Source organism: Argiope bruennichi, chromosome 3 (genome assembly GCF_947563725.1).
Source record: "Argiope bruennichi chromosome 3, qqArgBrue1.1, whole genome shotgun sequence".
Classification (NCBI taxonomy): Eukaryota; Metazoa; Arthropoda; class Arachnida; order Araneae; family Araneidae; genus Argiope; species Argiope bruennichi.
The window spans coordinates 22,643,055-22,656,143 of NC_079153.1; the positions used below are offsets into that span (position 1 = coordinate 22,643,055).

The 13,089-nt window shown below is 27.1% G+C and overlaps 1 protein-coding gene across 2 annotated transcripts in view; it reads left to right on the plus strand.

Moving 5' to 3' along the window:
• LOC129962634 (neuroglian-like) overlaps window positions 1–13,089 on the plus strand; it is a 129,507-nt gene that overhangs the window by 100,888 nt on the left and 15,530 nt on the right. For both annotated transcript variants that reach the window (XM_056076494.1, XM_056076495.1), the window contains 11 exons: window positions 2,092–2,310; window positions 3,178–3,365; window positions 4,986–5,139; window positions 6,051–6,211; window positions 6,314–6,419; window positions 7,055–7,242; window positions 7,755–7,886; window positions 8,635–8,784; window positions 8,986–9,137; window positions 10,241–10,361; window positions 12,735–13,016. In XM_056076494.1, the coding sequence (XP_055932469.1) occupies window positions 2,111–2,310; window positions 3,178–3,365; window positions 4,986–5,139; window positions 6,051–6,211; window positions 6,314–6,419; window positions 7,055–7,242; window positions 7,755–7,886; window positions 8,635–8,784; window positions 8,986–9,137; window positions 10,241–10,361; window positions 12,735–13,016 (1,834 nt within the window). In that variant the 5' untranslated portion in view covers window positions 2,092–2,110. The remainder of the gene's footprint in view (window positions 1–2,091; window positions 2,311–3,177; window positions 3,366–4,985; window positions 5,140–6,050; window positions 6,212–6,313; window positions 6,420–7,054; window positions 7,243–7,754; window positions 7,887–8,634; window positions 8,785–8,985; window positions 9,138–10,240; window positions 10,362–12,734; window positions 13,017–13,089) is intronic.

Genomic DNA, 13,089 nt, shown 5'->3' on the forward strand with positions numbered 1-13,089 from the left:
TCCGTAATGCGGGGGCGGGTAGTAACTATTAAATAAAGCAATGGAATGCATCAGAATTCTGCAACAATGATTGGATGCATCAAACATGCCGGCCTTCACTTTGCATTCCTCAGTGAGTTTTTTTTTCTCCTTCGCTAGCTTTGATCCGATTGAGTATTAAGACCTTGCATTTGAACTTTGCTAAATTGATGTGTGAATGTTCTATCTCAGTTGAAATTGATTCTTTTAAGAATTGTGTAGTTAATGTTCTCAGATGTTGGAGAGATCTTCTTGTAATCTCTTTTCTATGAAGATTTTTTGACGGTTAAGATAAAAAGAAGCTTTATGTATATAGCTAATATTTGTTACTAACTTTTGGAACCTTTTAAATTGGTGTGTATTTAGCACTATTATTACTGTGTTATTAAGTACCCCCCCTCCCAAAAAAAAACATTGACCAGTAGATACCTTTTGCTAGTTATAAAGGTTTTTAAAACCTTTTGAATGCGTGGAATTCTTACATTTTTAAACAAATTTACTCACCTTTTGGCGTGTGTTAATTCTCATAAATTTAGTATAACGGCGATTATGGTTGTGATCTGATGCTAAAATCGTTTAATTTTAAAATAATTGTTTATGTGTGATTATTTATTAACAATTCATTTCTATTGATATTCAAATCATATGTGAATATCTGTTTTCTGAAACATTTTTCTGAATTATATTGCTATTTTATTTACTACCGATTTTTACAAATTTGAAATCCTAATTGTTATTGGTGATCTTCAATACCTTATCTGATTTTAAACTTGGAGGATAAATTATAGTCTAAAAGAAAATTTATCTCAAATTACTTACATATTACGTGTGTAATATATTTGTTACCTGATTTTAAAAAAATTCAGTCATGTTTCATTTTTGACATGATTTTGAAGAACCTTTTTGGTAATGAGGAAGCAAATATCTGGAAATATAGATTCCCTCCCCCTCCTCATCTTACAATTTATAAATTAATATTTTTTTGTCTTTTTTTCCTCCGTATTTTTCATGTTTCTCCCATGGGTCATTTTTTCTTATTCAGTAGTATATTTAGCGCACAACATTGCCCCAAGAAGCAAGGATAATTTGTGTAATCTCCTTATTGACCAATAAGAAAGTAAACAATCTTTTAATCCATATACATTTCTTATTAGTTATCGTGAAACGAAATAAATCTTCTCATTGGTTAAAGCTACAGTATAACATATGAGGATGTTTTCCTCTTTTCTTTATAATTCGTCTGTTCCAGGAATAATTTGGCCTTTCAAGTTTTAAAAATTTTATAATTTAACTTCATTAAATTTTAAAAAGCACAGTAGATAGAAAAAAAAATTTTTTTTTTTTTCAATTTGAAATATAGTGAAATCAATTTTTAAAAAAATTCAAGGCGCTAAGCGAAACATAAACAGTTTTATTTTGTTTCTTTACTTGGTTTGTGTAATAGTTTTTTAAAAAAAATTCTGTTTTAAATTTTTAAAGAACCATGTTTTTCTATTGCATTATGTTAAAATATCTTTGAAATTCAAATTAACTTACGCAATGAAACTCATTTAATGAATTAGGTCAAATTAATTGAATAATTTATTTTGATTAATCAATAATTAACAAATCAATACACTTCGGTATAATTTTTGGAAGTAAAAAAAAAAAAAACTGACGCATCTAGCATTTTATCAAAATATATAACAAGTTTTATGTAAACTTCTTTTCAGTTTCTTTTTTTAGGGTGCTGACACATTATTGTTCCAAATTAATAATAATAATTAATTGATAATGTCTATGATTGTGACAACCGCATTATGTGGCCCGGGATTTAATCATCATATTTTATATTTTTGAAGCTATTATGAGATAATGGGTGTGAAGCAAAAGACTGAAAATTCAGTATTAAGTATACTTATGTTACTTATATCTTGAAAAGGTTTAAAATGAAAATAAGTTGCCACACTTTTTTGCGATTCTGGAGGAAATTGATAAAAATAATCAAAAACGTATGATTTTCAGTTTTGCGAAGCTTCGTTAATTTATAACACTTATCTTTCTTGTGCTAATCAGAAACGTTTTTCTTTTCAGATTCTTGTAGCTATCGATTATGAGGAACTTAGTGATCTCCATTGTTGTGAGTGTATTGTGCCTGAATCGTGTCTGTCATGCTGTTACTACTATTCCCTACCCGCCCACCATCATCAAGCAGCCTCCACATGAACAACTCTTCCAAGTATCCCTCACGCAGGACGAGCAGGATAAACCTTTTATTTTAGAATGTGAAGCCCGGGGCAACCCGGAACCCGAGTAAGTTTTCTTTAGAATTGACTTTGTTCAAGGTAGTAGTATTCTGAAAAAAGATTGAAATATTTTTGGATAACCAAAGAAAGTAACAATCGGAATTGTTTTTCACAAGAGATATTGAGAATGAAGCAGGAAATATTTTTTGTAGCAATTTTTCATTTCCCCCCCCTTATATTGAAATGCAACCTGTTCTATATATAAATAATAAAGATAAAGGTGATCCTTTTTTTTTTTTTTTTTCCCCTTCAGTATAGCAAACAAAATTTTGGGGAAATTTATGTAAGCAAATCTAATTATTTTAAAATTATAATTAGCTGGTACCCGACTCATTGTTACCGCAGAAGTAATTTTGGAGATATTGTTTGAAATTTAGAAAAAATGATATTTATTTTCTTGTCGGCTATGAATACATTCAATGAAATTGAATGACATTATTAAGAAGAAGTATAAATAATATTTATTATTTTTTTAACTTTATTATTACAAGTATACTTTAGGGTAGCAATATATTTTTTCTTTTATTCCGTCTTCAGCAAAAACAAATAAATTTCGTGGCCGTCAGACCCGTAGGCATCCAACATACAACTATGTAAAAAACATGGCTTTTCTAGGTTCAAAAAAATCAGTTGTCAAAATTTTATCGCAATCAGATGAATGGTACGGCAGCACATAAAATACGAACAAACAAAAATGTATTTTTATATATTAGATTATAGAAAAGAAAAAAGGAAGTAATGAGTATAATATAGAAAAAAAAACTAACATTTTTTATTTTATAATTTTTTATCATAGTAATATTTTATAATTGTGCAATCGAGCTGTCCTCACTTTATTTTGCGAGGTTCTTCTGAAAATGTTTTAATTTTGCAGATATCGCTGGACGAAAAATGGGGAACCGTTTGACTTTTCGGCTGAAAGTGGCCGCATCAACCAACAACCTCACAAGGGAACTCTGGAAGTAACGACCCCCTACGATACTGACGAAGGAGTTTATATATGTTATGCAGAAAACAGTCACGGAGTTTCTGTCTCAAATGCTGTGCATCTGAGAAAATCAGGTAAAATTTTAGATACCAGAACATTGAAAGAATCTTAGATATTAGAACATCATTAAGAGGATGCTAGCACCCCCCCCCCTTCAAAATTTTTCAATATGTTGTTGAAATGCATTGAGATTTCACAAGAAAGATACTTCTTGTTCGAATTTATTATTAAATAAAAATTTTATATGAATCTGAAATATAGAGGTTATATTTTCCTTATGTTGTTATTGTAAATACTAGTTACTGAGATAGGGTTTTAACAACCCTGATCTTTTAAGAAATTTGAGGAATTTAAAAATAAATTTCAAAATTAAAAAATATATGTAGAATTCCTGAAGAAATAAATTTTAATTTTCAGTTCTGTAAATCTGATTGTTCAGTCCACAAATCTATCTATTGTTAATTATGACATAAGGATTTATTTTGCTTCTTTCATATTTGAATAAGTTATGTAGATTTTGCTGTCTCAGGTTGCTATAAAAAGCATCTTCTGTAATTCTTAAAGAAACTAGCAGATTTACTCTTTTTTGGTTAGGGTCAATACTATTGAATGTGTACATTTTTTTTATTATTATTATTATTATACATAATTTTTGAACTTTTTATTAAAATGAGAGTATCGATTTGAAATTCAAAATCATTCAAATCAACTCCACAATATCCAAATCAATGAAATAAAAGCAATTAGTAAATGATGACAATTAATAAATGGCTGCAAATCATCACAATTAGTATTGAACATTACAAAACTTCATAAAATTTTACGTTTCCAGTTGTCAGAATGTAGATAATGCACTGAACATGCATGAAAATAATAAATTTTAATTTTTCATGCCTTTAGAGACCATGAAAATTTTTATTTTATTTATTCAGTACATCAGAATAAGTCTGAAAGATCGATTATTAACAATATTTAGTTTTCAATTCATAAAAGAGTAATATATATACTGCTGAGTAATTTCTATGCCCACAGAGACCACTCCATTGGCATGGGGGGGGGGGATCCACTGCTTTCTCCCATCAGCATAAAAAGAGAAGCCAAAAGATTCAAGGGGCAAAAAATTGTTTTTGATTTTTTTTAATTAACCATTTGGTTAATTAAAACAAAACTTTCCAGGAATCTTCTTAATGTCTCAATACATCAATATTCAAAATTTGAACAAAATCTATATAGTAGTTTTTATTTGTTTTTTTCCCCTTTTCTGTAAAGGACACACACAAACAAACATTACCTTTTATGTATATATACATTAAATTTGTTCGATAAAATTCTAGAATGATATTGATGAAACAATAAAGCTTTTTTTAGACTAATTACTTACTTTTTGTAGGCATAATCAGATTCCTAGAAATATAATCAGTCATCTATAAATTTAAAAAAATGAAATTTGCTAATTCTGAAAAATTGGCATTGAAAAAGTTAAATAATTATTTCTTTTATAAACAAAAATAGCAGTTCGCTATCAAAATTTCATGATAAAACTAAAACTGTAATAATTTCCTTAAAATTTGTGTCTTTTGAAGATAGTGTCATTTTAATCTCACTATAAAACCATTTTTTTTTTCATAATATATCATAAGTTATTTCAAGCATGATTATCTTTACTTCTATTTTGCTCTTTCTGTATTTTTCAGAGCTGAACTCTTTTCTGGATGAAGAAACCAAAGAAGAGTTTGTGATTGAGGGAGAACCTTTATCGCTGGCTTGCAAACCTCCTACTGGATACCCTAAACCGACTATATTCTGGATTATTCAATCTAATACGGGAGCTTTGCACAGTATAAACAGGTAACATGCATCATGTGTTTTACGACTTCTGCAACAAATTCATTTTTATTTATTAGATAATTTTTCTTATCTGAAAATTGATTATTACTAAAATTAAAAATTTTCATTAAAGCAAAATTATCCTAAACCTGTATTTCAAAGAAATAAAATAGAAATATTTCTATGGCAAAGATTTTTTTTACGTAAAAAAAAAAAAAGGCATAATTGACTGTGTAACTTTTTGTGCAAAAATTCTTACTTAATCATGAGACAAACTATTACTTTTAAGTTTTCATAAATAAAATTTTTAAAAGAATAGTTAAGAATTTGAATTTGTGAAAATAGTATTATTTTTTTAATTAATTAATTATACAAACAACTCATAATTAAATTTATATTCTAATACTATTTACAAATGTTTAATATGTTGTGTTAGTGAGCTTTACTTTACTTGTTGAAGTAATTTCTGCTACTCTGTTTCCAAAATTATTTTCTTTGAAATTGTGTTAAATATGTGCATTTATCTTAGATAAATAGGAAAATTTTGGCTGGTTACATAAAGAGTCATTTTTTTGCAGTTCACTTAGTAAACTGGAAGGAACATTACTATTTAGAAAATGATAGTACCCTTTACAAAGACCAAATTTTTCAATTAACTTACATCATATAAAATACTAACGTCTTCTTTAGATACAAATTACTTGTGTTTGATGATCTCACAAAGCAAAAAGAAAAAAATAATAATAATTTTTTTAAAGCACATTTACTTATTTGTTTAAAAATTCTCTTGAATATATACTTGAAAAGTTTTAATATATTGATTCTTTTATTTCTTACCCCACCACCACACTGAATCTTCAAATTTATCTTCTTATCTTTTAAAAATATTTTATAGTAAAAATAGTTTTTAATGTTTGTATTTGCCCCCTCAGCTCCCGTATAACTGTAGACCCTGATGGTGGGTTGCACTTCACCAATGTCACTATGGAAGATGCGTTAGAGGATGCACAGTATGCTTGCAGTGCCACATCCATGTTCCGTAATGAATATAAATTGGGAAATAAAATTATGTTGCGAGTTGAAGCTGCAGGAAGTAAGTGAAAATCCATTTATAACAAAATTTCTTTTTGTGTGATGATGTTTTGTTTATGTGTTAAAACAATATGAAGATGCCATTATTATTTTATATTTTAAGTTCCAGGTCAAAACGAAGTTCCACCTACCAAATTGTATGTTTCACCACCAAATATTGTTGCTTTGAGAGATCAGAAATTGGAACTCAGTTGTATATTTGGAGGAACGTAAGTTATAAACATTTATAAGCCTTCATATACAATTTTGACTTAAAATTTTGCTTTTATATATAATGCTTATAAACATATTTTTCACAAAATTTTTATTTTTATATGCTTAAATACTTTTATGTTCATTTTTTTTTTGTCTTAAAGCAAAGTATTTATAATTTATTAATTAATGCATTATACTAAATATTAAGATGAATAAACTGTAATAAAAAATAATATAATCTGGTAACAAATAATATAATATATATTAATTTTTCATGAATATAATTATTTATAATTTACTGTTTGTCATTGATAATTTATTATTTATTTTACAAGAACAAATTGTTTATTTTTATGGAATTCTTTAATATGTAATAGACTAATCTAGAATTTATATAGTTTGTGAACTGTTATATCATATAAAAGCAATGTTGCAACTAAAAAAGCTTTTGATTTAAAGCTATAGTAAATAAAGCTTAAACAGTAAAAGAACTGAGGCACTTGCCAGTCATTATTTTTATTAAATGTGAGGTTAACTCAAAAGCTGATTATGTTTAATTGTGTCAGTGCTCATCATGGGATGCCAAATGTTTAATAGTAAATTAATGTATTATTTTTTCTATGAATTTTATTTTAATTTATTTTTTTAGTCCTATACCTCAAATTACATGGTCCAAGAAAGGAGGCAGCTTGCAAAACAGTCGTGTAACATATACCAATTATGGAAAGACTTTGAAAATCCGCAGAGCAGATTTTCAAGATGAAGGCACCTATGTTTGCACAGCAAGCAATGGTGTAGGTGCTCCTAAGACTCAGTCTATGGCTGTAACGGTGCAAGGTAATTTTCTTCATTTGCTGATGGTTATATTTTTAAAACTGGAAAAATATAAGAAAAATTATAATTTTCAATTCAGTGTTATTGGATTTTGCTATTATGTTATTTATTGTTATTGTATTTTAAATATTCTTATTTTCCATCTAATTAATAAATATCTTATAGGGAAGCAATCTATAAATTTTAAATATTCATTCTCAGAAACAAATTATATGCAAATTTGTTTTAAACACAGACATACTTTACAATTATAATTTTATAATAATGCTATAATTGCAATTTAATCCAATGCATCTATTTCTTATGAAAATCAATAATTTTTATTAAATCGATGTATCTTAGAAATAAAATTTTTTATTTAGTTTTAGAATATTGATTTTCTTGTTTCCACTGCATGTGTCTATGGCCTTCGTAACTGTGCTTTACAACTTACCTATCTGTTACTAACTGGAATTTCTAGTGAAAAAAATGTTTTACATAAAAATTAATTTTTTAAAATTATTTTTCTATATTAGCTGCTCCTTATTGGATCAATGCTCCAAACAATACAAACGGAGCTGAAGATGAAACAGTTTCTTTTGAATGTGTGGCAGGTGGCATTCCTGCTCCGGATGTTGAATGGTTCATGAATGGCATCCCAATGAAAGGTAGAACAGTTTCTTTTTGATAATGTTATTTGTAAATGTTCTAAACATATGGAACATAACCGAAACTCTGATTTTCTTCTTTTACAAAACTAGTATGCATTTATTTCCTAGTGGAGAGTGTTATTTTAATGCAGATTTTTCATTCAGATTGTTCATACACCTTTTCTTTCTTTTTTTTCCCCCCTTCTTTGATATATTTTAATTGTTTTCAACTTCTTTTTCAAATTATGCAGTTTTGAAACCATTTTTATAAATTCTGTTCTTGAAATGCATGTTTTAAGATAAATCACTTGCTTATAACTGAAATTATTCCTGGGAAAACATAAAAATATTACTCATTATAGTGTTTTAGTCATGGAAATGAGTAAGTTAGTTAATTTCATTTTTCGACAGTTTTATATGAATGTTAAAAGTCTTTTTGAGTTGCAAGATGTTCTCCTTGATATTAGTATTTAATAAAATTTGAGGGTGATGGAGAGGTTTAAATACTGATTTGTTTTATTGTTAACTAATGCAAGTTTCTATCATAAAAAAAAAAAAAAAATTGCTCTAATGATCCTTATGAATGTAATAATATTTGTAATCCTTATGAATGGAATAATATTTGTATATTATTTTTTTTTAAATTTAGGAACATTTTTATTTATTTGTGCTATCTTTTAAAATTTTGTCCTTTGAATATTAATATGAATTGAAATTTTGTCCTTTAAATATTATTCATATTTCCTTTTATATCTCCATTTCTTAGATGTGAAACCAAATCCTAGAAGACGACTGGATAAAAGTGCCAATGTTCTCAGTATTGAAGCTCTCAAAAAGTCAGACACAGCTGTATTCCAGTGCAATGCCTCAAATATCCATGGATATGTTTTCCGTGATTTCTATTTAAATGTATTAGGTAAATATAAATTTACTTCAGAATTGTTTATTATCATATAGGTAAAGATATTTAAAGCATTTTTTTTTCTTCCCCCAATTCATGAGCGATTTATTTGTTATACAATTCAACACTAGTTTAAAAAAAAAATGTAAAATAAAATGTTTTAAGAATTTTCAATAACAAAAATACAAATAATGTGAAACTGAATTTTCTTTTTAGCCTTGCCACCAACAATTACAGAGCGCCCAGAGCCCATTACAAGTGCTGTAGTGTCGTCTATGGTGACATTGCGCTGTAGAGTATTTGGAGCACCCAATCCCAAAATCAAATGGCTCAGAGAAAACCAAGATTTGAAAGGAGATAGGTTTCAGGTACTTGCCAGTTCTTTATAAAAATTCAGAATTTATATTAATTCATTTAATGTTTTTACAAATTTCTTTAAATTACATGTCATTTTTTCTTCAAGAAATTGGTAGTATTCAAATTGCATCATCCTCATGTTTCCTTTTATTTTAGTAGCACTAAGAAATAAAAATAGAAAACTAAGATTATGAACCAATAACTAACTTCTAAACTGTTAAGAGATAAACATGCATTTCTAATTGGAAAAAATGTTCTCAATAGTGGAAAAGATTATATTTTATGTTGTTTGAATCAATAAATGTAATTCTAAAAAAATTAATATGTCAAAATTTTTATACACACCTTCTTATCATTTTTTTTTTCAGTAAATATTCTTGATGCACTAACATCTTAAATATTTTTTTTTTTTTTTCATTCCACTTTTTTACAACTAAGGCTTAACTGAGTTTTGAAATTTTTCAGTTCACTCAAATCAACAACTACCTTTAGAAAGAATGGTAGACAGCATTGAAATAGTCTAAAATAGTGATATTTATAACATTTTTTCCTTAAGTGTTTTTGCAAGTATATGCCTAAACAGTTTTAATATCGACTATCAGGCTTCAGTTAGAGAAGACTTGTATGTTTCAGAAAAGAAAAATCATGCTGCTAGTATGAATGAAATTTCGATAATATCTTGTTTTTGCCCACCTTTGTAAATTAATGATTTTAAACAGTGGAAGTATCAGAGATTTAATTTGTTTAATGTTAATGTATTCGAAGATTTTATTACACATTCATGGACAAAGCTAAAAATTCTTAGAACTATGATCACACAACCAAATAACTTCTTCTTCTTCACAAAATTAATAAAAACTGCATTTGGTACATTTTTCAAATAATGTCACTTTTTACCCTCCTTTTCAGTTCATGGCATTCCTTTACTTCTTTGATTTTCATTACTAATTCATATTTTGTATAATTTATAATTATGATAGTATAAGATATAGTTTTCATTTGATAAAAATTAATTTGTCTCTATTTTTATTTTAGTAAACCATCATATTGGGATTATTGGATGTTTAACTATTCTTTCTTCATTACATGATTTATTTGTTTTTTTCCCCATCAGGTACAAGAAAATGGTGATTTAGAAATTACTGATGTACGTCCTCAAGATGAAGGAGAATATACATGTTATGCCAGCAATAAATTTGGAGACATACAAGCTTCTGGTCGATTAGAAGTGAAAAGTAATTTCATCATTACTATTAATATAATACTGGAAATGATGTATTTACATGAATGTATGTTTAGCATATAACTACTGCATCATTGTTTCGTTCATAAAAGAAAGCATATTCAAAATTGCCTGATTTTTAAATTTCAATTCATGAATTCTGTGTGTTATTTCCATGACTTATTGAATGCAAAATCTCTACGTGTTACTTTCATCTAATTGATAAATGTTATTTCTTTGGAAATTGGAAAATATCTTGCATTTAAAGTTTCTCATATCCACACAGATGTTTAGTAATGACTGTAGATGCAAGTTGCTTAAAACTGTGCTCTGCATATAAATATTGGCTCATTTCTCTGTGTGTTTTTATTTAATATTTATTTACTTAAAATCCATATGAAGCATTGAATGTTTATTTATTTATTTCATATAATGGAACTGAACAAAATTGGTGCACACATTCTTTTTAGAACTTGGAAAGATTTCCTCTGCCATTTTAATACTTCGGTATTATTTTAAAAGATTAAAATGGTGGTAAAAATATTTTTCATTTTCCCACAATAACTTCAGAGCAAATCATTGCATAAAAATATGTTCTCTAATTTTGAGTAATTTTTCAAAATTAATTTAAATTTAATGTATAATAGTTCCTTTTTTTAAACAATAAATTTATTTTACTGTTCTTTTGCTAGTTTAAAGTTAAATTACCATAGTTTATTGATTATGTATTTGTATTTGTAATGCATAATTGCTTTCAGTTTGTTTGTCTCTAAAAGGACAAGCATTTTCATTTCTGCTTTTTTTTTCTCCCCCATAGTATGAATAAGTATAAGTAGTTTACCTTTAAATGTTGCTTTTTAAAATTGTTTGCGATTTCTTTTATTGCTTCAATTAATTTTGTCTCATATTTTAGCATTTTTAATACACCCAGCTGATATAATGTTTTTTTCCCCTTATTTTAATTGTTGTTTTAAACGTGATTACATATAATAAGAGTTGTTTCATGTGATAAGTTTGTTGGTTAATATTGAATTATTATATATTTTATATAGCTGGCTTCAAAATCATTTAATCATTATTAAAACTTGTCAACATACACTTTCTTCTACCCTTGGATTTTCTAACATTTAGAGAATTTTTAGCCCCTTTAAACCTCACAGTGTTCTAAAATTTAGGGATATCTTTTTTCTTGTAAACCATTAGTGTCATATCATCAGGACTCAAAATCCTGATACTAGATTCTGAATATTTGAAATCACAGCTTCTAAAATATTATGGATCGAATGTGTATTACAAAATCTGTACAAAACTAACAATAATTCACAATAAATAGCTAAAACAAAAATAAATGAAACCAAATATATTTCCATGAGTATTGTTATTGTATAGTTGTCTTCTCTTAAAATTGTTAGTCTCTAAAGTTAAAATTTAATCCTCCAAAGTTGCCATGTTCATGTAAAAATTCCATATTTCTCCAATATGTTACTAAGTTCCAGAGTGAGAGCTCTTAGCAATCTTTATATGGATCCAAATGCAGTAAAGTAGTAGTTATTATTAATTTGAATTGAGGATTCTGAAATCCCTAAAGGGGTTGAATTTAAAAGTTCAAAAACTATTTGTATGAAATTGCATGTCTTTTATCTTTTCTTATGTAACAATTAAATGTAAGTGGAGTCACAGTTATGGTTTAAGTATTTTTCAAAAAACGGAGTCATTATAGCTTTATTAGCTAACATTATATAACATATAGAGCTTCATTATATAACATTATAGCTTCATAAAACATTTACAAATAGAGAAAGAATTTCAGAATTTACGGGGCTTGTAATTTCTCTTCTTTTCCTAAGCATAATTTTAAAGATTTTGTATGAAATGGCACTTTTGATTTAATACAATTTTGCCCTGATGTGTTAATGTCTGATGTGTTTATTTCACAATTATACCAAAACATTTTATCTGCTGGATATTAGTGGGGTACTTTTAAATTATTTCTTCTTTAAAATTGTTTGTAAAATTAATGTGAATTTTTAAATGTATAGTATTAAAGGCTATGATAATTTTTTCTTGTTTTTAGATTTTTTTTAATAATTTCTATTATATATCATAAAAATTTCTTTCCTCATTTCATAATTATAGTTTCATTTTTAATTAAATATTTTGTCTTTAAATGGGTGTGCTATATATTGAAATAATTTATTAAACTTATTTTAGTAATCATATAAAAGCATTTTACTAACTTTTTTCTTCTGAAAATCTAATTATCTTTTGCTTGAAAGTGTTAATAAAATGATTTCCTTTTATTTATCTTCATATAAAGCTAACTACAAATTAAATTATTGCCATTTTTATATATTTTTGCTATTTTTAAAAAAGCTTTCTATTTTAGAGAAGACCAAAATCAATGTGCCTCCTGAAAACTTTGAAGTGGCTGCCGGAAAATCAGCCACTTTTCGATGTGATGCTGATGCCGATCTTAGCCTACAGTTAAATATTGTTTGGTTGTTCAATGGTCAGCTTATCAACTCTGATATGGATTCTCGCATGGTACAAGCTTCAGACAATTCACTCACCATTACAAAGACTGTAGAAGGAGATTCGGGTGTTTACACTTGCGTTGCTAAAACAGAATTGGACCAGGATGAAGCAGCTGCTACTCTTACTGTTCAAGGTTATTAGAAATTTTTCTTTGTTCTCTTTAACCCCTTCACATACAATGACGAGTCTGACTCTCACATCGAATG